The sequence below is a fragment of the Arachis ipaensis genome, chromosome B07 (assembly GCF_000816755.2).
Source record: "Arachis ipaensis cultivar K30076 chromosome B07, Araip1.1, whole genome shotgun sequence".
NCBI lineage: Eukaryota > Viridiplantae > Streptophyta > Magnoliopsida > Fabales > Fabaceae > Arachis > Arachis ipaensis.
This window is the reverse complement of record NC_029791.2, coordinates 67,492,669-67,519,175: the sequence shown is the minus strand read 5'-3', so window position 1 is coordinate 67,519,175 and position 26,507 is coordinate 67,492,669. Positions and strand designations below refer to the sequence as shown.

At 40.4% G+C, this 26,507-nt stretch overlaps 1 protein-coding gene across 1 annotated transcript; it reads left to right on the top strand.

Annotated features, from left to right (window-relative positions):
* LOC107607261 lies at positions 24,431-25,069 on the top strand. The gene has a single exon (XM_016309233.1). It carries the CDS (start codon positions 24,431-24,433, stop codon positions 25,067-25,069), a length of 639 nt encoding a protein of 212 aa, XP_016164719.1.

Below are 26,507 nucleotides of genomic sequence, written 5' to 3'. Positions count from 1 at the left end.
AATGTAAAATCATCTACCTACTTGGTCAAGAGTAAATCTATCCTCTAGGAATACATGTGAGCATATAGGGTGAAAATAGTATGTGATTCATGAATCCTACCAAATTGAACATCACTATGGAATGCATATGACTTGCTAAACGAACGCTTGTGAAAGCCGGGAACAAGCATTGAGCATCGGACCCTCACCGGAAGTGTGTTCGCTCTATTCGCTCAAGTGTATAGGGTTCGTCACTCAATCTTCTCCTAATCATGCTTTCCAAGATTTGTCTTTCATCTAAAAATCGACAATTACTTAATGCATGCTTACAAGTATCATGAGGTCTTATTCATGGGTTGTAACCGGGCTAGGGTGAAGGTAAGGATGTATATGGCCACGTGGGCTTAAAATTTGAGTCCTTGATCAACCTAGGATCCACTAGACACATAGAACAACCTATACAACTACAATATATTACCTAGCCACCCTTGAGTTTTACTCTTTTTGCATACTTATGTATTCTTTTCAATTCACACCCATATGCATTATTTTTGTTACTTTATCTTGGGGCATCTTTGTCCTCTTTCATTGCTTTCTCTCTTTTATTATTATTATTTTTTTATTATTATCCCCTTTTTCTTGGGGTTTCTTTGTGAACAAAAGTTTCACTGCATACAGTTTCATCATTCAACACATGAGTATGTTCCCAAATCCTAGAATTTTTCAATTACACTACAATTACACACCTATATATCTACCCGAATTTTCCAAGTATACCCTCCTATTTCAATGACACACATCCTAACTTACCTAAGCTAATTAAGGATTCAAATTTAGGGACATTCATGGTTTTTCACTTAGGGTTGTTTATGTGCTCTATTTAAGAACAAAAGGGTTTATCATGGGCTCAAAATTGGTTAGCAACGGTAGATAAAAGGGTTAAGGCCATTTGGGAAAAGTGACTATTGAAATGATGGCCTCAATCATGTAAATGCATTCATACACCAAGCAATGGACATATAGAATCAAACAAAGCAAGGATCACAATCAAAGAGAGAGAGATATGCACACAAGAATGGAAATAATGGTTAAAAGATGTAACCATGCAATAGGCTCAAAACTTTCATGCTTGTGTTCTTAGCTCAATCACTATGTTCCAAAATACATTTTTAAAGCAAGTTTACTGCAAAAAAAATTTCAGAATTTTGGTAGGTCACACAGAACACAGTTTCTTGAAAAGGAAGTTATTATTTTGACCAAGTAACTCTATAGAAACTAACTATCATGCAAGGGTATTTACAAGCAAAACTAACTACACATGCAATATACAAACTTCTAAGCAAAAGATAAATCCATGGGTATTGAGGGGAAGAGAATGTTACCCAAGGAGATCGGTCGAACGACCTCCCCACACTTTAGAAATTAGCACGGTCCTCCATGCTACGAATAATATGTAAGGGACGGTCGGGACCGGAACCTTCACTATCCCCATCATCAGAGCTCCCATCACTTGGGTTTGAGGTGGATGTGAACATTTCGGATTCCTCCATGCTAGGGGTAACACAACGCAGAAGCTTCTTGATGTAAGTGTATCGGCGGTGGTTGCGCCGCTCATATCTATCAAGCTTCCGGTGAAGATCTTCTATCCTTTGATGTGTTGATCTCAGTGGTGGTTGTAACAACCCCGATTTTCGTGTACGTGAGATCTTCTTTGAAAATACGGATTTCTCCGGAAGATCAGTAAGGGGATAACTTCTGCTATATCATCAAGTATCTCAATCCTCATTGTCATTATGTCATCTTTAAGATAGAACCTTTTCTGAGGTAAGCTCGATAACGTAGTTACGAAGAACCCAGTTTTTGAACCGTATCGGTTAGGAGTTTTGATTCTGTTTTTTGTAAATATTCTCAGTTTGACGAACCGGACTCGATTCATGAGAGAAGAGAGATAATAGGATAATATTATCATTATATTAGTATTAGAAGCTTCTTGAATGATATTATAAGGTTACCTGATTAGTTTTAGTTAAAAAGCAAAAAATCGGTTTAACTGGGTTCACAGTTTACTGGTGCAGCTTAACACCAGCACTCTCTGATGATTTTAGCAATGCTAAGGCCTCATCATACATGATCTATTCTCATATTAAATATGTTACTAGTGTCTTTTATGCTAGTAGCTCAGAAAAGAATTTTTAGAGATGTTTTTACGTGTGTTCCGATACACCTAGTTTTAGTAGTTATACACCTGAGATATTTTAATATTATTTTAATCTACCTTCAAGCCAACCAATCAAAACTCACCCTACACCCGCAAGACACTCCAAGGCTGTCTCATTTCTTCATTTTGGCCGAAAATAACAAGAGAGAAAAGAGAGAAACTTTCATGAACACTTAATCTTCAAAGCTTCATTCCTTCTGAACTAAAACTCAAATCAAAATTATGATTTCACCAAAATGATCCTCTCTTCTTCCTCTACATAACCATGTAACATATCAAGGCTAGAAATAAGGTGATATGGCTGTCTCCCTCCCTCTTCAATTCGGTTTTCAAGGAAAACCATGCAAAACATGTGTTTTCTTGATGTTTTTCCTTAGGAATCATGCTTAACTTGACTTGAGGGCCAAGAAACATGAATTTATAGCAAGTCTAAGGTTAGAAATCACTTCCTAACATTCTGAGTGAGATTTAGTTAGTTGAGGGTTTTTGGATTTAAAGTTGTTCTTGATGTGATTTAGGAGGAAAAAGTGCTTAAGGACCACCTAAAAGACTAACCGAATTAGGAGCAGCAAAACCAGGTAGGGTTTGACGAATTTAATCTTGATTGATTGTGTTTGAGTTGTGTGATTATGATATAGTTTGTCTGTGCTTGAAATTGATGATTTATATGAGTGATTCTTGTTGAAATTTTGGTGAAAATTTGATGAAATTTGATGATATTCTAGCTATGAAACATGTTCTTGAGTGCAGCTGGAAAAACGAACCCTAATCCTTAAATTGGGGTTCAATTTGTGTTGAAGTTATGTGGAAAAGATGGGGTTTTAGTTGCTGGGAATTTATTATGAATTTTGGTAAAAATCGGTTGCTGAAAAGACTGAAAAACGGGTAAAAATAGAGAAAGAATCTGAAGAATTTATGAAGAACATGAAGAACACTTTGAGTGTGGTGAAGAAAAATGAAGAACACCTTTTAGATCTTAAAAAGGGCAAGTTTGTAATTATTTTGGTGTTTGAGGGGTTATTTTGTAATTTCTGAAAGTTAGGGTGGTTAAAGTAGAAATATTAAAAGTATTAAGTGGTAAAAAGTGAATTTTAAAGGTTAAAAGTTAAAGTGGGGTAATTTTCGAAAATTTAATGATAAAATAATAAATAATAATAAAATATTAAATAATAATATTTAATTGAAAATAATATTTTAATAAAAATAATAAAATAATGCAAAAAAGGCAGTTTTCTGTAAAAGCTTTAGAAAGACAACTTTAAGCACAGAATCTCATAATTACCTTCATAAAATACTTAGGGAGTGGTAATAACATATTAGTGAGGCAAAGATAAAAGAAAGATAAAAAGTTAAAGAAAAGATAAAAACCAAAGAAAAAATCTGTAAAATTTTAATGACAACATAGTTAGTTCTTGAGTTCCGACTAGGGTTAGGTATAATATGAAAAGTTAAACTGTTTCAATATAGACTTAATGAACCTATACGTGGAACAGACTAACTATTCATATCGAAATTTACATAAGCTTTAAATACATATGTTAAGCAGAGAAATCAGAGCAGAATAAAGAAACACAGAGAACAGAGTAACCAGAGAAGAATAAAGGGATACAGAGAAAAGAGTAATCAGAGCAAAGTAAAAAGACAAAGAGAAAAGAGTAATGTGATAAAGAGAAATGGTTTGAGTTAAGATGTTGTAAAAATAAAAGTTGTAGAGTTTGTATAGCATGATTGAGTAGAGAAAGAAAGAGGTAATGCATAAGAATGTGAAAGTGATGATGAATAATGAGAATGTTAATGAATGATGATAATGAGAATGATTATGTAAGAATCTGCTACAGAGAGGTAGTCAGATAGATGGTGGTACAACCACTGAGAACGCTTTCCTGGGATACCTTGCTATAATGCTTTGCTGTAAGTCAGAGGTTGCTTACAGAGGTATCGAGATTAGTGTGCTCCTATAAGACAGAGGTTGCTTGCAGTGAGTGTGTTGTTGCTCCTGTAAGACAGAGGTTGCTTACAGTGAGTGTGTTGGGCGTATATCGGCTAATAAGTACCGCCCTGCAAGACAAAGGTTGCTTGCAGTGGATATTGCCAACAGGAAAGCCTTATTCAGACAGAGGTTGCTGGGTAACGTCGGGAGCGGGTATATAACCGACAGGTGAGCTCATTACCTGCACTAGGGCTAGACATGCATCATATTTGGTTGCGCATTTCCTCTGTTATGATTGTTGTTTGAATATATGCCTTCTTTGTTTTCATTCTATTCTCTGTGTCTGTGTTTTGTTTTCTTGTATTTTTTTGTTTGTGTTTTGCTTTTTGTTTTCTCTATTTTCTCTATTTATCTGCTTCTTCTGTCTATTGCTTCTCGGTATTCTGCTATTTATCTGCTAAACAACACGGAATTAATGAACGTAACTAATAACCCCAGCCCTACTAAGAACTCCCCAGTTCTTACCCCTTCACTCTCCCCTCTAGAGTGAACTCCGTTACTTGTTTATATGTATATACTGTGAGGGCAGCTAACATCTGCACCCTGCTTATCTACAAACTTTAACCTAAGTCCTCCGTACGATGTTGCTGTTATGTGGCCACTCGATGAAGTACTTGAGAGTCGCTCTTTGATGACATATGATCGTGCAGAGGAGTAGTAGACGACCTTCCACCTTTTGATGACGTTCCACCTGACTTGAGTTTTGAAGACCTAGAACGTACTTTCCCTTACTTTAGTAGTTTAGAGGGACTAGGTGAGTATAGAGTCTAGGCTAGCCTGGGCGCCAGCTTAGGAACTTCTTGAACAGGTTAGGACATGGGATGTTGTATGTATATATATGTATATAGTTATTATCTAGCTATGTCTAGGGGTGTTTTAACTAAAAGTCTATACTCTAATAAAGGCTGGATCACCGAATATTGTCAACTGCTTGTGATGTATTTATGTGTGGTTGTTTATAACTGTTTTATATATTATCTGTTGTGAATTGATTATGAATGATACTGTTTGTTAATTCAAATGTTTTTTAAAAAAAAGTACCTCGTAAAATAACTACACTTTTAACAACGAATCAGGCTCATATAATAAATAATAGATAATAATTAGGTAGACAAGTTGGTAGCGCTCAGTTTCTAGTATGATCATGACGTACCAAAAATTGGGTCGTTACAATGGTAATGATGAGCTAGAAGGAAAAAGAAGTGGCGAGGCCATGTCGAGGCTTGGTTTGCTCATGGGAAGGTGTAGGTATTTCCCGCTTGGGACCACATCGCCCTTAGCTGGAACTATGATATTTTTGTCCTTGGCTTCCCAAGAAACACCCACAGTAGCAACTAAGTCATACACCAATGCTGGAAATGGCAAATTACCCCGGTCGTGAACTTGACTCATCGCTTGCCTGACAAGAAGCGAAATATTCACCGGCTTCTCCGTGAGAACACACCAAACAAACAAGGCGAGGTCTTCCGTGAGGGACGACTTGTGGGTGCTAGGTAGCACATAGTGGGATAGGATCTGAGCCCAAGCTCTAGCTTCCACAGTGAGGAAGCGAGCGTCAATGCTGTTGGGCCTCATCCGGAGTCGACCTTGGGTCCAAAATGTCACTGGCTCAGCAATGACTCGGAGAATCGAGTCCCAATTAAATCCATACTTCTCTCCCTGACCTAAGACTTCTTGGTAGCCATCCATGTCACTTGGCACTGGTAGGACATTAAGCACTTGCTGAATATCCTCTTCTGAAACTGAGACTTGCTTTCGGCGCATGTATACCGATTGAAGAGAGGGAAGATGGTAGTTAGTGTAGAATTCTTCCACCCAAGAAAGGTTGATTTCCCTTGGTATCCTCAAAATAAACTCCCATCCTCGCTATTCAATGCGGGGCAAAATATAAGGAGTGACCTTGTCCGGCGGAGCGAGTAGATGCTCAGGATGATAGTTCCTTACAGCTATGGAGGGGAACATAAGTTCATAAAAGCGGTTGGGGAACCTTGAGGAATATTTTTCCGGTTTGCCCTTGTCATTCTCATCAAAAGGAGCGGGTGTCTTCCCTTTCTTAGATAGGGGTTTGGCTCTTAGTGAAGAGCGCGCCTTAGAATTTGACTTTTGGGGTGCCCTTTTTGCGGCCGGTTTCCTCGAAGCTATCTCCTTGCCTTTCTTGGTGGCCATCCTGAAAAGAAAGAGAAGGAAGGAAAACATTAAACCCAAGAATCAATTCGACAAAACACATGCAAGTGACTTGTGGTGCCCATGATGAATGTAAAGGCAAGGGTCACAACACTTGGCATGGGATGCAAGAGGAAGTAAAGCATGCAATGGCATAAGAAGAGTAGTCTCAAGCATCCATAATAAAGAGTAAGTCATGTTCAATTAATATCTAATTGGTAAGTATAAACTTTAAGCACACAAATTAGACTCAATGCATTTAAGAGAAAGTAAGTGAATGGGGAGGGAGCACCAATTTGAAAAATATATGACTAAAATGAACCAAAATGGTATATGTGCATTTTCTCGAACACTTGGCATACAATAATCAAGCAATGAGCAATTATGAGATACTAAACCAATTCAAAGCCCAAAATGGAACATCAATCATCACATAAACATCACACAATGGGAAAGATAAGAAAAAGAATGACAAAAGATCTATTAATGCAAATTAAGCTCAAATTCAACATCCATGGAGAAATAAAGAAAAAGGAAAGGTAAGCAAACAAAAAGCAAGAAACATCATCATGCAAGTAAAAGGGAAACTAAGTAAAGCAATAAGAAGCATCTAACTAGAGAAAATAAAGAAGAAAAGTAGAAGAAGTGAAACCTTGAAAAGTATGAAGGAACAAGGTTGAATCTTCTTTTGTGAAGATGAGAAAGAAAATGAGAGAGGTGTAGTGCCACCGGAAAAAGTTGGTTATCGCCGGTGCGTGGCCAGAGACAGTGGAGGGGGGAGGGAAGAAGAAGAGGAGAAGGGAGATGATGGAGGGAGAAGGAAAAGAAACTAAGAAAGAAAAGGGTTTGAGAGAAAGAAAAACAGGGCAAGGCGCGAAGTATAAAACTGACTCGCGCAACCGGCACGCGCGCGCAAGGTGCGCTGGCGCGTCGGTGAGGATGCTAGCAGGGGACGCGTGCGCGTTAGTGGCGCGCGCGTGCGAGGGGAGTTGTGCCTCAGGCACAGAAGTGGCACAAAGTTGGCTCAAGTCTCTGGTTTTGTACCAGAGTGAATCAGGGAGGCAGGCGCGCGGACGCGCACCTTGAGCGGACGCGTGCTTGAGGTATTCCGCAACTGGCGCGGACGCGCACAACGCATGGACGCGTCAGTTTTGGCACAAGGTTGGCCCAATTGTGGCACAACTCTCTGGTTTTTGTACCAGAGAGTCCACATATCTCCATCAGTGCGTGCACGCACCGTGCACTGGCGCGTCGATGGTTGAATTGCAAGGGTGCGCGCAGGCGGCATGTACGCGAACGCGTCAGTGCCTGGCGCGAGTTGGGCACAAAGTTTGGCCCAAGAGTGGAATTTCGCCACTGGCGCGCGCGAGCACTGTGCGCTGGCGCGTCGGTGCCCTTCTTCAAAGAAATATTTTTGTTTTCTTTATCTTTTTCACATCCTATCTATATGAACATTCTACCTATCCAACAAAAGCAACAAAGCTAGCATTCCTATGCACTCAATCAATCATCAAAAGATCACAAAATTCACAAGAAACTAAAGATACGAACAAGATGGTATAAACAAGGAAGATCTTACCACGGTGGGGTGCCTCCCACCAAGCACTTTTCTTTAACGTCCTTAAGTTGGACGGTCCTTTTCTTAAGCTTCCTCTCTCCTTGGTGCATCCTCTAATATGTACACCTCTAGCTCTCTTGGGGGCGTGCAACCATGATACTTCTTCACTCTATGTCCATTCACTTTGAAAGTTGCTTCACTCTTTGGATCAAACAATTCCACCACTCCGTAGGGCTTCATCTCCTTCACCTTGAAAGGTCCTTCCCATCTAGAACGGAGCTTGCCAGGCATAAATCGGAGCCTTGAGTTGTAGAGGAGGACCTCATCACCTTCTTGAAAGTCCTTCTTCCAGATGTGATGGTCATGAAATGCCTTAGTCTTTTCCTTGTAAATTCGGGCATTCTCATATGACTCGTTCCTCAAACACTCAATCTCTTCTAGTTGTAACTTCCTAGCTTCACCCGCCTTGGCTAAATCCATGTTGCACTGCTTTACCGCCCAATAGGCTCGATGCTCAATCTCCACCGGAAGGTGGCACGCCTTACCGTAGACGATCCGGAAAGGACTCATTCCTATTGGAGTCTTGTAGGCCGTTCTATACGCCCATAGTGCATCTCCTAACCGGAGGCTCCAATCCTTTCTTTGTGGATTGACCACTTTCTCCAAGATTCTCTTGATTTCCCGGTTGGACACTTCCGCTTGTCCATTTGTTTGCGGATGATAAGCAGTAGCAACTTTATGCGATACTCCATAGCGCTTGAGCAATGCTTCTACCTTCCTATTACAAAAGTGGGATCCTTGGTCGCTCACGATTGCTCGTGGCGACCCATAACGGCATACAATGTGATTCCTAATGAAAGAAACAACTGCATTGGCGTCGTCAAGGCGGGTAGGTATGGCCTCTACCCACTTTGACACGTAGTTAACCGCTAATAGAATATACAGATACCCACTAGAGTTGGGAAACGGTCCAATAAAGTCAATGCCCCATACATCAAATATCTCACAGAACAACATAGGTTGCTGAGGCATTTCATCCCTTTGGGATGCGTTTCCTGACTTCTGACACTGATGGCAAGACACACATAACCGGTTAGCATCCTTGAATAAGGTTGGCCACCAGAATCCACAATCCAACACATTTTTAGCGATCCTTTGTGGGCCAAAGTGGCCACCACATTCGGACGAATGACAAGCTTTAAGAATTGGTTGGAATTCAGACTCCGGGACACATCTTCGAATTACTTGGTCTACGCCCCTCTTCCACAAGTGAGGGTCATCCCAAATATAGTATTTGGAATCACTCCTCAACTTGTTCCTTTGGTTTTTCGAAAAGTTGGGAGGGAAGATTCTTGCAACCAACTAGTTCGCCATTGGGGCACACCAAGGAAAGCTATCCGACACAGCATGCAAACTATCCAATGGGAATGAGTCATTGATCGGAAATGGATCAATTTTTAAATTCTCAATGTGGCTTAAATAATTCACAACCAGGGTTTGAGATCCACTCCAGTCCCTAATCTCAATGTCGAATTCTTGCAAAAGCAAGATCCAACGTATGAGTCTAGGCTTTGACTCATTCTTTGTTAATAAGTACTTTAAAGCTGCATGATCCGTGTATACCACTATCTTTGAACCTAGCAAATAAGATCTGAATTTATCTAAAGCAAGAACAATAGCTAGGAGTTCTTTTTCAGTAGTGGTATAGTTGGATTGTGCCGCATCTAGTGTCTTAGAAGAGTAAGCAATGACATAAGGGAGTTTACCATTGCGCTGTGCAAGCGCGGCACCCACAGCATGGTTTGACGCATCGCACATTATCTCAAATGGCAACGTCCAGTTGGGGCCTCGCACAATTGGTGCCGTGGTAAGAACTCTCCTTAGCTCTTCAAAAGCTTTTACACATTTACCATCAAACTCAAATTCCACATCTTTTTGGAGTAGGCTCAACAATGGCAAAGCAATCTTGCTGAAGTCCTTGATAAAGCGCCTATGAAATCCTGCATGTCCCAAAAATGAGCGGACTTCCCTCACGGATGAGGGGTGAGGCAAAGTGGTGATAACATTGACCTTGGCCGGGTCTACAAAAATACCTTCATGAGATACTACATGTCCTAACACTATACCTTGTTGTACCATAAAGTGACATTTTTCAAAATTTAAGACAAGGTTAGTGTCAACACATCTAGCTAGGACCTTGGCCAAGCTCTCTAAACAAGAATCGAATGAAGTACCATAAACGCTAAAGTCGTCCATAAAGACTTCCAGGCAATTCTCCATTAGATCAGAGAAGACACTCGTCATGCACCGCTGAAAAGTAGCGGGTGCGTTACATAGTCCAAATGGCATCCTTTTATAGGCAAAGGTGCCAAACGGACAAGTAAACGTGGTCTTCTCCTGATCTTCAGGAGCAATATGTATCTGGAAGTAGCCAGTAAATCCATCAAGAAAGCAGTAGTGAAATTTACCTGCCAAGCGGTCTAGCATCTGATCGATGAAGGGTAAGGGGTAATGGTCCTTCCGTGTGGCAGCGTTCAATCTTCTGTACTCAATATATACTCGCCACGCATTTTGTACTCTTTTAGTGACCATTTCACCATCGTCCTTCTCGACCGTTGTGATGCTCGACTTCTTGGGGACAACTTGAACCGGGCTCACCCACTCACTGTCGGAAATTGGGTATATGATATCCGCATCCAGTAATCGGGTGACCTCTTTCTTTACTACATCGAGGATGGTTAGGTTGAGCCTCCTTTGCGGTTGCCTAACCGGCTTAGCTCCATCTTGGAGAAATATCCTATGCATGCACTTGCGGGGGTCAATTCCCACAATATCCGCTAGGCTCCATCCTATTGCTTTCTTGTACTTTCTGAGAACATCTAGGAGCTTTCCCTCTTCTTCACTTGAGAGCTCACTAGCAATAATAACCGGAAACCTTTGGTTATCCTCTAAGAAAGCATACTTCAAATGAGATGGAAGGGGCTTCAATTCACTTTTTATCTCAAGTTGAGGTTCCTTTTCATCAATCTCATGGGATTCATTCTCGACAACTTCTTCATGTTCATCTTCTTGGTCATCCGTCTCCTCAACAATGGGGTAGCACAACTTGTCATGGTCTTCTTCTTGCACTTCTGCTACCACTTCATCAATCACATCACATCGGAGTACGGAATGTTCTTCAAGAGGATGTTTCATGGCTTCCTCTAAATTGAACTTGATAGTCTTGTCTCCAACCCCAAAGAAATATATACCGGTGAAGGCATCTAACTTGAACTTGGAGGTTTTGAGGAAGGGTCTACCAAGTAGAACGGAGGAGGAGCTTTTATTTTCTGTTGGAGGCATTTCAAGGATGTAAAAGTCAACCGGAAAAACCAAATCCTTAATTGCCACGAGTACATCTTCCGCTATCCCCATCACTGTGATCACACTCTTATCGGCTAAGGCAAACCTCGCCGTCGACTTCTTTAATGGAGCTAAATTCAACCGCACATAGATAGAAAGTGGCATGATGCTTACACAAGCTCCCAAGTCACACATACAATCATGAAAAGTGTATCCACCAATACAACAAGACACTAAGCACGGTCCAGGGTCACCACATTTTCTTGGAATAGGTTCCATCAAGGAAGAAATTGAACTACCCAAGGATAATGTCTCCAATTCTCCTATCCTATCCTTGTGTGTACACAAGTCTTTCAAAAATTTTGCATACTTTGGAATTTGTTGAATAGCATCAAGGAGTGGTATGGTTACCTCAACCTTTTTTAACACTTCAAGCATGTTCAAATCAAACTCCGGTGTCTTCTTCGCCTTCTTCACCATGGAAGGAAATGGAATAGGAATTGACTCATCCACTATAGCTTTCCTCTTGGGTTCCTTGAGGTTTACTCATTCTTCATCATGCCTTTTGTCTACCACCTCTTCTTCATGTAGAGCTTCAATAACTACCTCTTCCTCATGAATTTCTCCCATGACCCTTGGAGGTATCTTCTCTAATGTAGTCCCCAACCGTAGAGTGATGGCGTTGAGACCGTCTCTTAGGTTTGGTTGGGGGTTGGGATGGAAGGTTAGAGGAACTTGAGGGTTGATTGGTGTTGTTATTGGGGGTTGGTGATTGGCTTGACATGTTCATCTTTGAAAGCATGTTGGTGAGGTTGGCCAATTGAGTATTCAAGGCCTCGAATTGAGCCTTGTTGCTCTCATCTCATTTTTCCATAGCGGCTCTAAGCTCATCAACTTGATTGTTGGAAGATGGAGGAGTTTGGTTTTGATTTTGTTGTCTATGGTGTGGTGCTTGGTACTTGGTGTAGTTGTTTTGGTTTTGGTTGGAGTGGCCTTGGTTGGCTTGGTAGTTGGTGTTGTTATAGTGGTATTGGGATGAAGATTGGTTGTTGTTGTGATGAGAAGAAGAGTTGTTCCACCTTTGGTTTTGATTGCTTTCTTGTGCATTATCTCTCCACCCTTGATGTTGATTACCACCTTGATGGTAGTTGTTTTGACCTTGAGAAGGGTAGGGTGGACAGTTGTTGTAATTCACATTGGCTACCACAAGGGCATGTTCCTCTTGAATTTGATGGCATTGGTCGGTGTAATGTGTGGTGCTAGAGCACAAACCACAAATTATAGGAGGGCCTTCAAGTTGAGCAACCGGAGGTGGGGCTTGGACGGCTTGGATGGAGTAGTATTCCTTTTGATCCCTTTGGATTTGTGTAAGGATGGTGGTCATATCCCCAGGTGCCTTGGTTAGACTTGCTTCGGAGGGGGATGGTTCTACCACACCCTTGAGAGGATTACTTCTCACCCTTGTGTGTTGTGTAGCTTCGGCAACATCCTTTATCAAATTCCAAGCTTCTCCCTCCATCTTGTTTTTTGAAAGGGAACCGCCACTAGAAGCGGTGAGCAATTTTCTATCTTCCGCACAAAGACCTCCGGTAAAGTAGCTAATGAGTAAGTGAGTGGTCATTCCGTGGTGTGGACATGACTCCAACAGCCTCTTGAATCGAGACCAATACTCGTACAAACTCCATTGGTCTCTTTGCATTATACCCAAAATCTCTTTCCAGATGTAGTCGGTCTTCTCTGGTGGGAAGAACTTATCAAGAAACTCTCTTCTCAAGAAATCCCAATTAGTCACAATCTCATCCGGTAGCGAGTAGAACCATGTTTTTGCTTGCGCTTCAAGAGAGAAAGGGAAGGCAAAAACCATGATAGCTACCTCATCAGCTCCATGCCTTCGAGCCGTAGAACAAGCAACTTGAAAATCCTTCAAATGTCGGATGGGGTCTTGACCCAGCAACCCATGATACTTAGGAAGTAGATTTATTAAGCTATTCTTCAACTCAAAGTTTGGATCAAGGTTAGGATACCTTGCTTGCAACGGTTGAAGTATGATATCCGGAGCTCCTTGCTCATGCAAAGTGATCCGGCGTGGCTCTGCCATGTGTGGCTCACCTGTAGGATGCAAAGATGTATTAGTAGTGTCAACAGAAGAATAGGAAGTAGCGGACTCCAAGTCACTCTCGGTGACGTCTAGTGATTCAGTATTTTCCTCAAGAGAGGCCGAAGTACTAGGCGTATAGTCCAACCGCCGTCTAGCTTGCCGAGTGTGTAACAAAGTTCTTTCGATCTCGGGATCAAAATTGGCTAAGCTAGAATTCCGTTGAGACCGAGTCATCAAACTTGAAAGTCATAGCACAAATGCAAAAGAAATCTAAACTATAGCTAAGTATTGAGAGAAGTAAAATATCTACAATATTCACATATTCACATAACCAATATCAAGATGCCTTCTCAAAGGTCATGGTGCCTATGGTATAGGAAATTAGGAATTTACCAGGATCCTGTTTCTTTTGAGGTAAAGTGTGCTGAACCTAGGTATTCAGTTCATTAATGAGCAATGGAGGCTCATCCTCCCAAGTCTCATTACCAAATAGCTTGGCGTTCAACTTCATGATTGCTGGTAAATACTGGGCAACTTGCCCTTCAACAATGTCTTCATCTTCTTCAGAAGATGAATAGTCATCAGAGCTTATGAATGGTAAAAGGAGGTTCAATGGAATCTCTATGGTCTCTAGGTGAGCCTCAGATTCCTTAGGTTCCTCAATTGGAAACTCCTTTTTGTCCAAAGGACGTCCCATGAGGTCTTCCTCATTGGGATTCACGTCCTCCTCCTCCTCTGTGCATTCGGCGACACCAAGTAAGGTTATGGCCTTGCACTCTCTTTTTGGGTTCTCTTCTGTATTGCTTAGGGAGTACTAGGAGGAGTTTCAGTGACTCTTTTACTCAGTTGGCCCATTTGCGCCACCAGATTTCTAATGGAGGACCTTGTTTCATTCATGAAATTTAGAGTGCCCTTAGATAGATCAGAGACTATGTTTGCTAAGCTAGAGGGGCTCTGCTCAGAATTCTCTGTCTGTTGCTGAGAGGATGATGGAAAAGGCTTGCTATTGTTAAACCTATTTCTTCCACCATTGTTAAAGCCTTGTTGAGGCTTTTGTTGATCCTTTCATGAGAAATTTGGATTATTTCTCCATGAGGGATTATAGGTGTTTCCATAGGCTTCACCCATGTAATTCACCTATACCATTGCAGGGTTCTAACAGGCTCCCAAGGGTGTATTGGTAAAGATTTTTTTCCAATAAAACCACATTGCAAGTATAGCTCTACCAACAACAATCCTCGGGGGTCAAATTTAGAGAGGGATTTGGTTGTCACAAGTTCAACCCCAATAGAAATAACCGAAGTATTCAAACCTCGGGTTATCTTGCAAGGAATAGGCAAACATGTGCTTCAACATTGGTTAGAAATCCGGGGTTGTGAGTTATGAGCATGAAAATAAATGGGAATCTTAACAAGCAAGTAATATTAAATTGCAACAAACTAATTCAACTATCTAAGCAAAACATGAGCAATTCCAATGAACAAGCAACATTCTACTTAATTCTATTATAAACCAAGCAAGTAACTGTAACTAAAGAAAATAATTTAGGAAAATTGGTTTTCAAATATGAATAATAAAAGCAACTCTTGGCTAGGCATGGGAATTGGGGTCACAATCCTTGTCTAACAACCGTATCTTGACAATTATGAGGAACCAAGCTCATTAAGTCTACCCTCAACCCATAAGTCCCAACCTACCTACTTATTGGATTAGTAGTGGGTTGGCGTCAATGAGTATCAAATTGACCACCAAGGGTTCCCAAATCATCAAATCCATTAGACCCAATGACTCAAGTTTACCTAATTCCCTTTACCTAGGCCAAGAGTAAAGAAGACTACTCCATAATCAAAGTAAACAATTAATCGAACACTTGGTAAGTATTAACAAAAGACATGTTCAAAATAGCAATTAAATTGAAATCTACAAGTACCCACTAACAATTATCAACATACAGTTATCCAAACAACAAGATTAAACATAGAAATCATCAATGTAGCATCAACAAGTCAAGATTCACAACATTCATGAAATGGGTATAAAATGACAATTGACAAGAATTCATAAAACTATCACTACATATAAGCAAAATTGTAACAAGGAATTCAAATTGAACAATTAAAACTAGTAATTAACAAGATCCAATTCATAAATCAACAAGGGAAGATCAAATTAAAACTAGATCTAGAGAGGAACAAGGGTTTCTCTCTCTAGAATAACCAAAGAACCAAAAACTAGCTAAAATTATGTCTTAGTGTAAAAATGATTGATCCCCCCTTTTCACCTAGCATCCTTGGGTCTTTTCCACGCAGAAATAGCTTGAAATTGGGCCTAATGAGCCTCAAAAATTTCCAGGCACGATTTCCTTTAATGAGGTCACGTGTAGCTTCCCACGCGTGCGCGCCATGCGTGCGTGCGCGCCGATTGCTTTTGCGATCCATGCCTGCGCGCCAAGTGCACGTGCGCGTCATAGGAATCTTCTAATCCACGCGGATGCGTCCATCCTTGCGCGCCGCTTCCAGCCAATCCCATCCACGCGTCCGCGCCGATGCTGCTTTTCCCAAGATTTCAATTCTTCATGTTCCTCCCTCTTTGTACATGCTTTCTCCCTCTCTTCTAAGTCATTCCTACCCTCCAATTCCTGAAATTACTCAACAAATACATCACGGCATCGAATGGCAATAGAAGACGATTAAAATATGGCAATTTTAAGGGAAAATAAGCATATTTTCCATCATGGAGCAATATTGGGAAGTGAACACAAAACCATGCATTTCTTGCGAATAAGTGTGAGAAATATTGATAAAATCCCCCAAAATAAGCACAAAATTGGGGTTTATCAGGTTCTCAGAATCATAAACTTCTTCTTCAGAAGATGCCTCTTTAGTACTGTTGGATGCATTTTGCAATCCATTTAGACTCTGAGAAATCATGTTGACTTGTTGACTCAACATTTTGTTCTGAGCCAATATAGCATTCAGAGAATCAATTTCAAGAACTCTCGTCCTCTGAGGCGTCCCATTATTCACAGGATTCCTCTCAGAGGTGTACATGAACTGGTTATTTGCAACTATTTCAATGAGTTCCTGAGCTTTTGCAGGGGTTTTCAGAAGAAAAGATCCTCCTGCAGAATGGTCTAATGACATTTTTGACAACTCAGATAGACTATCATAGAATATACATATGATGCTCCATTCTGGAAGCATGTCAGTAGGACACCTTTTGATCAATTGCTTATATCTTTCCCAAGCTTCATAGAGGGACTCACCTTCCTTTAATTTAAAGGTTTGGATTTCCACTCTAAGCTTGCTCATCTTTTGAGGTGGAAAGAATTTGGCCAGGAAAGCACTGACCAGCTTTTCCCAAGAGTTCAGGCTTTCCTTAGATTGTGAATCCAACCATGTTCTAGCTCTGTCTCTTACAGAAAAAGGGAAAAGTATAAGCCTGTAGACCTCAGGGTCAACCTCATGAGTCTTAATAGTGTCACAGATTTGCAAGAATTCAACTAAGAACTGATGAGGATCTTCCAATGGAAGTCCATGAAACTTGCAATTCTGTTGCATTAGAGAAACTAATTGAGGCTTAAGCTCAAAGTTGTTTGCTCCAATGGCAGGAATTGAGATGCTTCTTCCACAGAAGTCAGAAGAGGGTGTAATGAAGTCACCAAGCATCTTCCTTGCATTGTTGGCATTGTTGTTATTTTCGGCTTCCATGTCTTTTCCTTTTTCAAAAATTTCTATTAGGTCCTCTCCAGAGAGTTGTGATTTAGCTTCTCTTAGTTTTCTTTTAAGAGTCCTTTCAGGTTCAGAATCAGCTTCAACAAGAATGTCTTTATCCTTGTTCCTACTCATATGAAAGAGAAGAGAACAAAGAAAATATAGAATCCTCTATGTCACAGTATAGAGATTCCTTTATGCGAGTAGAAGAAGAGAAGAGTAGAAGAGTGAGAAGAGAAAAATTCGAATTTAATTTAAAATAAAAAGAAAATATTTTTGTTTTTATTTTAATTATTGGTTAGTATTCGAAAATTAAGAGAAGTAAAATTAAAATTTAAAACAATTAGTTAATTAAAAGGAATTTTGAAAAAGGGATAAGGGATTTTCGAAAATTAGAGAGAGAGAATTAGTTAGGTGGTTTTGAAAAAGATATGATTGAAATAGAAAACTTTTAAAATCAAACAAAAAGTCAAGTGGTTAATTGAAAAAGATTTAAAAATCAATTTTGAAAAGATAAGAAGTTAGAAAAGATTTTGAAATTAAATTCTGAAAAAGATATGATTGAAATGATTGACATTTAATTTGAAAATGATTTGAAACGAAAATTCAAAAGATTTGATTTTTGAAATTAAAGTTGATTACTTGACTAACAAGAAACTAAAAGATATGATTTTAAAATTCAAAGATTGAACCTTTCTTAATAGGCAAGTAACAACTTGAAAATTTTTTGAATTAAAACATTAAATGAAAGTAAGATTTTCGAAAATATGAAGTAAGAATAAAAAAAGATTTTGAAAATCAATTTAAAAAAAAATTCGAAAAATATGTAAAAATAAATGAAAAAGATTTGATTTTTGAAAAAGGTTTGAAAAAGATAGAATTTTTAAATTGAAGATTTGACTTGACTAATAAGAAACAATTAAATTTTAAAACTTTTTGACTAAATCAAATCAAAATTTTCGAAATTTATGAGTGAAATAAGGGAAAGATATTTTTTTTTTAATTTTTAATGAAGAAAGAGAAAAACATAAAAATGATGCAAAACATGAGAATTTAAGATCAAAATAAAAATGCATGCAAGAACATTTTGAAAGTCAGGATGAACACCAAGAACACTTTGAAGATCAAGATGAACACCAAGACTTATTTTTGAAAATTTTCAAGAAAAGAAAAACATGCAAGACACCAAACTTAAAAATTTTTAAACTTTAAACACTAATAATTCAAAAATGCATATGAAAAACAAGAAAAGACACAAAACAAGAAAATTTAAGGATCAAACAAAGAAGATCATTAAGAACAACTTGAAGATCATGAAGAACATCATGCATGAGCTTTTGAAAACTTTAATGAAATTGAAAAAATGCAATTGACACCAAACTTAAAATTTGACACTAGACTCAAACAAGAAACATCAAGTTTTTGGTTTTTATGGTTTTATTAAATTTTTTTTTGTATTTTTCGAAAATAAGAAATAAAAAGCTTAAAATTAAAATAAATTACCTAATCTGAGCAACAAGATGAACCGTCAGTTGTCCAAACTCGAACAATCCCTGGCAACGGCGCCAAAAACTTGGTGCACAAAATTGTGATCTCAATGGCGCCAACAACTTGGTACGCACAATTGTAATATCACTCTTTTTCACAACTTCGCACAACTAACCAGCAAGTGCACTGGGTTGTCCAAGTAATAAACCTTACGTGAGTAAGGGTCGATCCCACGGAGATTGTCGGCTTGAAGCAAGCTATGGTCACCTTGTAAATCTCAGTCAGGCGGATTCAAATGGTTATGGAGTTTTAATAATTTAAAAGATAAATAAACATAAAATAAAGATAGAGATACTTATGTAATTCATTGTTGGAAATTTCAGATAAGTGTATGGAGATGCTTTATCCCTTTTGAATCTCTGCTTTCCTACTGCCTTCATCCAATCCTTCAGACTCCTTTCTATGGCAAGCTGTATGTTGGGCATCACCGTTGTCAATGGCTACTTCCCATCCTCTCAGTGAAAAAGGTCCTCTAGGTTTCCCGCATGGCTAATCAATTGTTGGTTCTCGATCATGTAGGAATAGGATTTACTATCCTTTTGCGTCTGTCACCACGCCCTACAGTCGCGAGTTTGAAGCTCGTCACAGTCATCCCATCCCAGATCCTACTCGGAATACCACAGACAAGGTTTAGACCTTCCGGATCTCAAGAATGCTGCCAATTGATTCTAGCTTATACCAGGAAGACTCTGATCGCAAGGAATTGAAGGCTCTGTTGTCCGGAGAGGCAATCAAACGCATGGACCAGGAATCCAAGAGATACACATTCAAGCTTGTTTTCAAGTAGAACGGAAGTGGTTGTCAATCATGGGTTCATGAGTGAGAATGGTGATGAGTGTCACATAATCATCACATTCATCATGTTCTTGTGTGCGAATGGATATCTTAGAATAAGAATAAGCATGAATTAAATAGAAAACAGTAATACTTTGCATTAATACTCGAGGAACAGCAGAGCTCCACACCTTAATATATGGTGTGTAGAAACTCCACCATTGAAAATACATAAGAACAAGGTCTAGGCATGGCCGTGAGGCCAGCCTCCCCAAATGGCATATGAATTCAAAAAAATAGGGAAAAAGACCCCTAGTACAATAGTAAAAAGTTCTATTTATACTAAACTAGTTACTAGGGTTACAGAATTAAGTAAATGATGCAGAAATCCACTTCCGGGTCCACTTGGTGTGTGCTTGTGCTGAGCATTGAAGTTTTCACGTGTAGAGGTCTTCCTTGGAGTTGAACGCCAGTTTGTAACTTATTTCTGGCATTTGACTCTGCTTTGCAACATGTTTCTGGCATTTAACGCCAGAATAGGGCAGAAAGATGGCGTTAAACGCCAGTTTGCGTCATCTAAACTCGGGAAAAGTATGAACTATTATATATTGATGGAAAGCCCTGGATGTCTAATTTCCAACGCAGTTGAGAGCGCATCATTTGGACTTATGTAGCTCCAAAAATTCTATTTCGAGTGCAGGGAGGTCAGAATTCAACAACATCAGCAGTCCTTTGTCAGCCTCTGAATCAGATTTTTGCTCAGGTCCCTCAATTTTAGCCAGAAAATACCTGAAATCACAGAAAAACACACAAACTCATAGTAAAGTCTAGAAATGTGAATTTTGCTTAAAAACTAACAAAAATATACTAAAAACTAACTAAATCATACTAAAAACTATCTAAAAACAATGCCAAAAAGCGTATAAATTATCCGCTCATCAGCCGACATAGAGCAAGAGAAGGAGTCTTACTCTTGTGATGGGATGAATTTGATTGGGTTGGTCCTCATTCAAAGAAATTAAAGTTTAATAAGGGTAGAGTCTCTAAATTAGGAAGAACAATAAGGCACAGAGTTACTGACTCTTACCTAATGAGAAAACTACAAGGGAATCAAAAAGAAGAAAGGGTAAGGTTTCTTCTTTGGCTTTGGGTTGTAGCTCCTTTGATGGTCTTCTTCTTTCTCCTTGATGGTGATGTACTCTGTTGACGTCTTCCTCCTTCCCTTCCTTGATCGGACGCCACTTTTGCTTCCTTTCTTCTCTTCGTGTGGTTTCCAGATGAATTCAAAGGTGTGGCTCTGCTATATATATGTATAGAAGGTGGTGAAGGGTGAGCTGGTGAGGCAATGCTTCGTGGCTTCCTCCCCTTGCAACACCACTTCACATCATCCAGTGTATGATGCAGTGACCATGGTTCCTCCTGAGTAACGTTCGGTGGTAAGAGGAGAAGAGAAGATGGGTAGAATCAGGGTTCCCTTGTGTTTGGCTTAATTAAGAGGAGCTTGGTTCAGTTGAACCGGAAGAAGGAAAAGAAAACCGTAGCTTTGAAAGGGAGGAAGGAAAAACCGGGTTAATAGTTGGTAACGCATTAAGATAATTTTTCTGCTATTTCATTACTTATGAGTTAGTAAGAAATAGTTAATTTTAAAGGAAGTGAATTAACTATAGCAGTAATTATCTAATTACCAAGATTCTTCACCCGGAAGCACTAAAAAAAAGTTTTAGCGCTACGTGTTCCAAATCTAATTCGTTATATATGCTTTATATATATATATATAAAATTCTATGCGCGTTGGTAAACACTGTAAAGAATCAGAAATCGTAGGTCTCGTGGGGTAGGGTAGTTACATTTGACACTATAAGATAGCATGAGATGAGACTAAATTTTACAAGTGTGATTTTGTAGGAGAAGTAGGGAAATTCTTTGAACTATGCTCACCCAAAAAGGAATTGAAGCTAGTCCAGACAAGTTCCAAGAAATCCTGGATATGAAAAGTCTGACTTGTGTAAAAGAAGTGCAATAATTGAATGGTAGGCTAGTAGCTCTCTCAAGATTCATGGCTTGGTTAGCCTTAAAGTCACTACCACTTTTTGCAACCCTGCGAAAAGGACACAATTTTACATGGACTCAAGAATGCGAACAGGAATTTTAATAATTCAAGAAGTTTCTGTCTTAGCTCTTATTCTCACCCGACCCAAGGTAAGATAGGAACTCGTACTATATTTGGTTGTATCTAATAAAGCTATAACTTATGTACCTGTCTAAGAAGAAGAAACAACATGAAAAGCCTATCTACTTTACAAGCAACATGTTACAAAGAGCTAAGTTGAATTACTAGAGAATTAAAAAATTTTCCTCTGCCATCGTCTTGGCTTTTAGAAGACTAATCAACCCATGAAGCACATCCTATAAAAAACAGACATTGCAGGGAGAATGCTATAGCGGGCTGTTGACATGTTCGAGTTCGCTTTGAGATATAAAGCTCAGATAGCTACCAAATCACAATGTATGGCCGATTTCATTCTCGAATATGCAAGAGAACATACAAGATGTTCAACTACATGGAATCTATATGTGGATAGTTCATCCAATAAGATCAGAAGTGGAGCAAGAGTTATCTCAGAAAGCAAGGATGAAACTTGGCTATTATCTCTCAAATTTAATTTCTAGGTCTCCAACTACCAGGTTGAATACGAAGCCATTTTAGCCGGACTTTGAATGGCTGAAGAAGTTAGAGCCTCAAGAGTTAATCATATTCAGTGATTCTCAGGTGATAACTTCAAAGGTGAATGGTAACTAACATGGCAAGGATCCTAACATGAAAAGATATTTGGAAAAGGCATTAGCAGAGCTGGCTAAATTCCAAGAAGTCAAGGTTAGAAATATAACTCGGAATCTAAATGGTCGAACTGATGCCATTTTCAAATTAGCCAGCATAAAATCAGGAGGTAATAACAAAAGTTTGATACAAGAAACATTGCATTCACTATTTGTGACAAAAAAAGGTCGACAAATTGGGTGTACTAATAGTCTCCAACATGAACTTGGGATGGAAGAATCTTACTGTGAATATCATAAGTTCAATATTCTCTCGCAGGAGAAAAAGGAACCAAGGAAGTTGGTAAAGGAAGCTCAAAACTATACCTTGGTTTAAAACGTCCTTTATAGAAGAGAAGTATCCACACCATTGCTAAAATGTCTACCGACCTCTAAGATAAAAGAGGTCTTAAATGAAGTCTATAGTGATATCTGTGAAAATTATCTAGGAGTAAGATCGTTGGCGAAAAAGGTATTACAAGTTGCGTTCTATTGGCTGACCTTACAAAAAAATGTGACCAACTTTGTAAAGAAATGTCTTCCTTGTTAGCTTCATGCAAACCTCCATGTAACACCTCTGGAAGAGTTTGTCAGCATCATCTCACCCTGGTCATTTGCAAAATAGAGGTTGAATTTACTCAGACCATTTTCTCAGGCACCTGGACAGGTAAAATACCTTATAGTAAGAGTTGACTACTTCACCTAATGGATCACAGTAGAACACTTGCCATCTATCATAGCTTAAAAAAGTTAGAAATTTCTTTACAAGAATATCATAACAAGATTTGGAATGCCATTTTCAATTACTACTGATAAAGGTACCCAATTCACTGACTCCACTTTTTGAAACTTGGTAGCAAGGCTCAAAATCAAGCACCAATTCACGTCGGTGGAACATTCCTAAGCCAACGGGCAAGCTGAAGCAGCAAATAAGGTTATTCTTCCTAGGCTTAAGAAAAGGCTAGAAGAAGCAAACAAAGTATGGGCAGAGGTGCTTCTACAAATGCTATGGACATATCGGACAACTCCCTAATCCACCACTGGAGAATCTCCTTTCCGACTTGCGTATGGTATAGAAGTCATGATTCTTATTGAAGTAAGTGTAGGGTGAGATTCTACTACGATGTTGGCAATATTTTGGCACATAAAGGAACTCAACCTCCTACCAGAGGTCCAAGAACAAGATCAGGTACGAAAAAAGGCATTAAAAAAAGTCATAAAAAAATTTCACTATATACGACCTCTTTCTGATAAGAAATGACATCAGAGTGCAAAGGTCGGGTGAAGGAAAATTGGAAGCCAATTGGAAAGGGCCTTACAAGATTATTGAAGTCTTGAGAAAAGGTTACTACAAGGTGCCTGTGCATACCCCGGCCCGAGTTTTGGGGCCGGATTGGCCGAAGACAAAAGGACCGACCTCATGAAAGGTTGGCCTACTATCAACCTCTTTGTAAAGAGGCCGGAAGACCTCCAAAGAGGCCCAAATTGAAGAGCCACCGCCTACTAGAAAACGGTTGGCAAAGGATATCACCTCGCCCACAAAAGATAAGATAAGATAACGATCCCATCTCAAGGAAGATCGTCAAAACACCACTATAGGTACACTGGAACCCCCAGGTATAACTCATACTCCAATTCTACAAAAAACTTGCCTAAAGCCCATACTAACTTAAGCATCGGAGTCTCTTGTAGGTACCACCACCCGCCCGTGGTCGAGGACCGGCAGCACCTCAGCTCCCTCATGTCGGATGCGGCAGACTCAACCGAACCAGAAGATCTCGTCCAAGATCGACCACTACGTTTTAGGTAACCCTCGGAACATTGGCGCCGTTGCTGGGGACCTGGAAGTCATCCCATCATCATGGCAAGTAACACTCCTAACAACGATGACACCTCCGAGTTGGAAGACGGCACAACAGTAAAAAATGCAGATTTCACACCATCATCATCCAAGGAAGCGCACCACTCCAAAAGGGACAAACAACCTCAAAACACGAAGATCCTAAACGCCATCTGTGAGTAACAAGATCGCCTCAAACAGCTTGAGCGAGAGGCCGAATGACAACGGGAAGCCAAGTGAGACCTGCGAAGAGAAACAAAACAGCGCAAAAAGCTAGAAGAAAAACTTCAGAAGCTCAAAGCCGACCTTAAGACCAGGACTATTCGATCCAACCGTGAAGACAGTCCCCACAGAGAACAAGACCCATTCACAGAGGAAATTATAAAGGCAATGGTCCCAAAGGACTTCAAAGCCCCTGACATGCCCCCGTACGACGGAACATTCGACCCAAGCCATCATCTCAGCAACTTTAGAAGCCAGATGTATCTCACGGACGCCTCGGACGCTACTCACTGCAAGGCCTTCCCAACCACTCTCACCAAAACGGCCATAAAGTGGTTCGACAGCCTATCCCCAAGGTCGATTACAAAATTTGTTGATCTCGCCAAGAAGTTCCTAGCCAGGTTCTCTATTCAAAGAGACAAAGCCAAACATGCTCTAAGCCTGTTGGGAATCAAACAAGGAGACCAGGAAAGCCTCCGAAACTACATGGAAAGATTTAATAAGGCATGCCTCGATATACAAAACCTCCCTACAGAAGCAGTAATTGTGGGACTTATCAACGGCCTGCGAGAGGGACCCTTCAGCCAATCTATATCCAAGAAACACCTTGCGTCCTTAAACGAGGTACAAGAGCAGGCCGAAAAATACATTAACATGGAGGAGAACTCTCGACTAGGGGAAACCTCTAAAACTAGCTCCTCCTACCCATCTCGGGACAAGGACAAAGAGCCAAGAAAAAAGGAGGATCAACCCACAGAAAAACCTAGTAAGTACCATAACTATACCCCCTTCGGGTTTCCCTCGTAGACGTCTACAGGGAGATATGCAACACAGAAAAGATCCCACTACCCTGTCTAATCAAGCACAAAAGGGGAGGAAGTCTTACCGAGTACTGGGAATACCACAAAATCTATGGACATTCTACCAACGAATGCTACGACTTGATGAACGTCATCGAGAAGTTAGCTCGAGAAGGAAGACTAGATCGGTTCTTAGCGAGCAGATCGGATGACCCTTGGAAAAAGAGACGGGACAAAGAGGGAGGGCAGACCGAATGCCCCCCTCACACCCCAGAGAGGCACATTCACATTATCAACGGAGGATTCGCTGGAGGAGGAATCTCAAAGTCATCCCGCAAAAGGCACCTCAAAGAGGTATACCACGTGGGAGAAGGGGATAAGTTACCCGACCTCCCCACCATCTCTTTCACCAAGGAAGATGCCACCGGCGTCATCCCCGGGCATGACGACCCTATGGTTATCACTATCATATTAGCCAATGCCAACCTCCATCGAACGCTGGTCGACCAGGGAAGCTCGGCAGATATCCTATTCAAAACCGCCTTTGACAAGCTCGGGCTCGAGGAAAAAGAATTGAGAGCATATCCCAACAGCCTATTCGGGCTGGGAGATGCTCCGATCCAACCCGTCGGGTACATCCCACTACATACTACCTTCGAGAAGGGAGCCCGGTCCAGGACGCTAAGCATAGACTACATCGTGGTCGATGTGAATTCCACGTACAATGCCCTCATAGGACGAACAACCCTAAACCAGCTCGCTGCAGTAGTCTCCACTCCATACCTGTACATGAAGTTTCCAACCACAAAGGGTATAGCTACCATTAGGGGAGACCAGAAACTCGCACCACGATGCTACAATGAAAGTCTGAACATAAAAGGCGATCCCAGAGGAAAAGAGACCAACACCATTGAGCTCGGAGGAGCCTGGGTTCGTAAAGAACACCATCCTCGCCCAGAGTGCGAGACCGAAGAGGTACAAGCCGAGGACACCCCTGACAAAACAACAAGCATAAGAGCGAACCTAAAGGAGAACCTAAAGGGGATGTTAGTCAAGCTCTTAAAGGAAAACTCTGACCTCTTCGCCTGGAAAGCCACTGACATGCCTGGCAGAGATCCCGGCCTAATGTGCCACAAGCTGGCAGTGTACCCCAAGTCTCGACCAATACAACAAAAATGCAGGAAGCTCGTTACGGAGAGATGGCAAGTCGTGGAGGAACAAGTGCAAGCCTTGCGCGAGGCAAGGTTCATAATGGAGGTTAAGTATCCACTGTGGCTAACCAACGTCGTACTGGTAAAAAAGCCAAATGGAAAATGGCGAATGTGTGTAGACTGCACTGACCTCAATAAAGCCTGCCCAAAAGACCCCTACCCCCTCCCAAACATCGATACCTTGGTCGACGCATCGTCAGGATACAAATGCCTTTCCTTCATGGACGCCTACTC

Excerpts from the sequence above, each read along its gene's own strand:
- LOC107607261 (XM_016309233.1), top strand. The coding sequence starts at position 24,431 with ATGGTCCCAAAGGACTTCAAAGCCCCTGACATGCCCCCGTACGACGGA.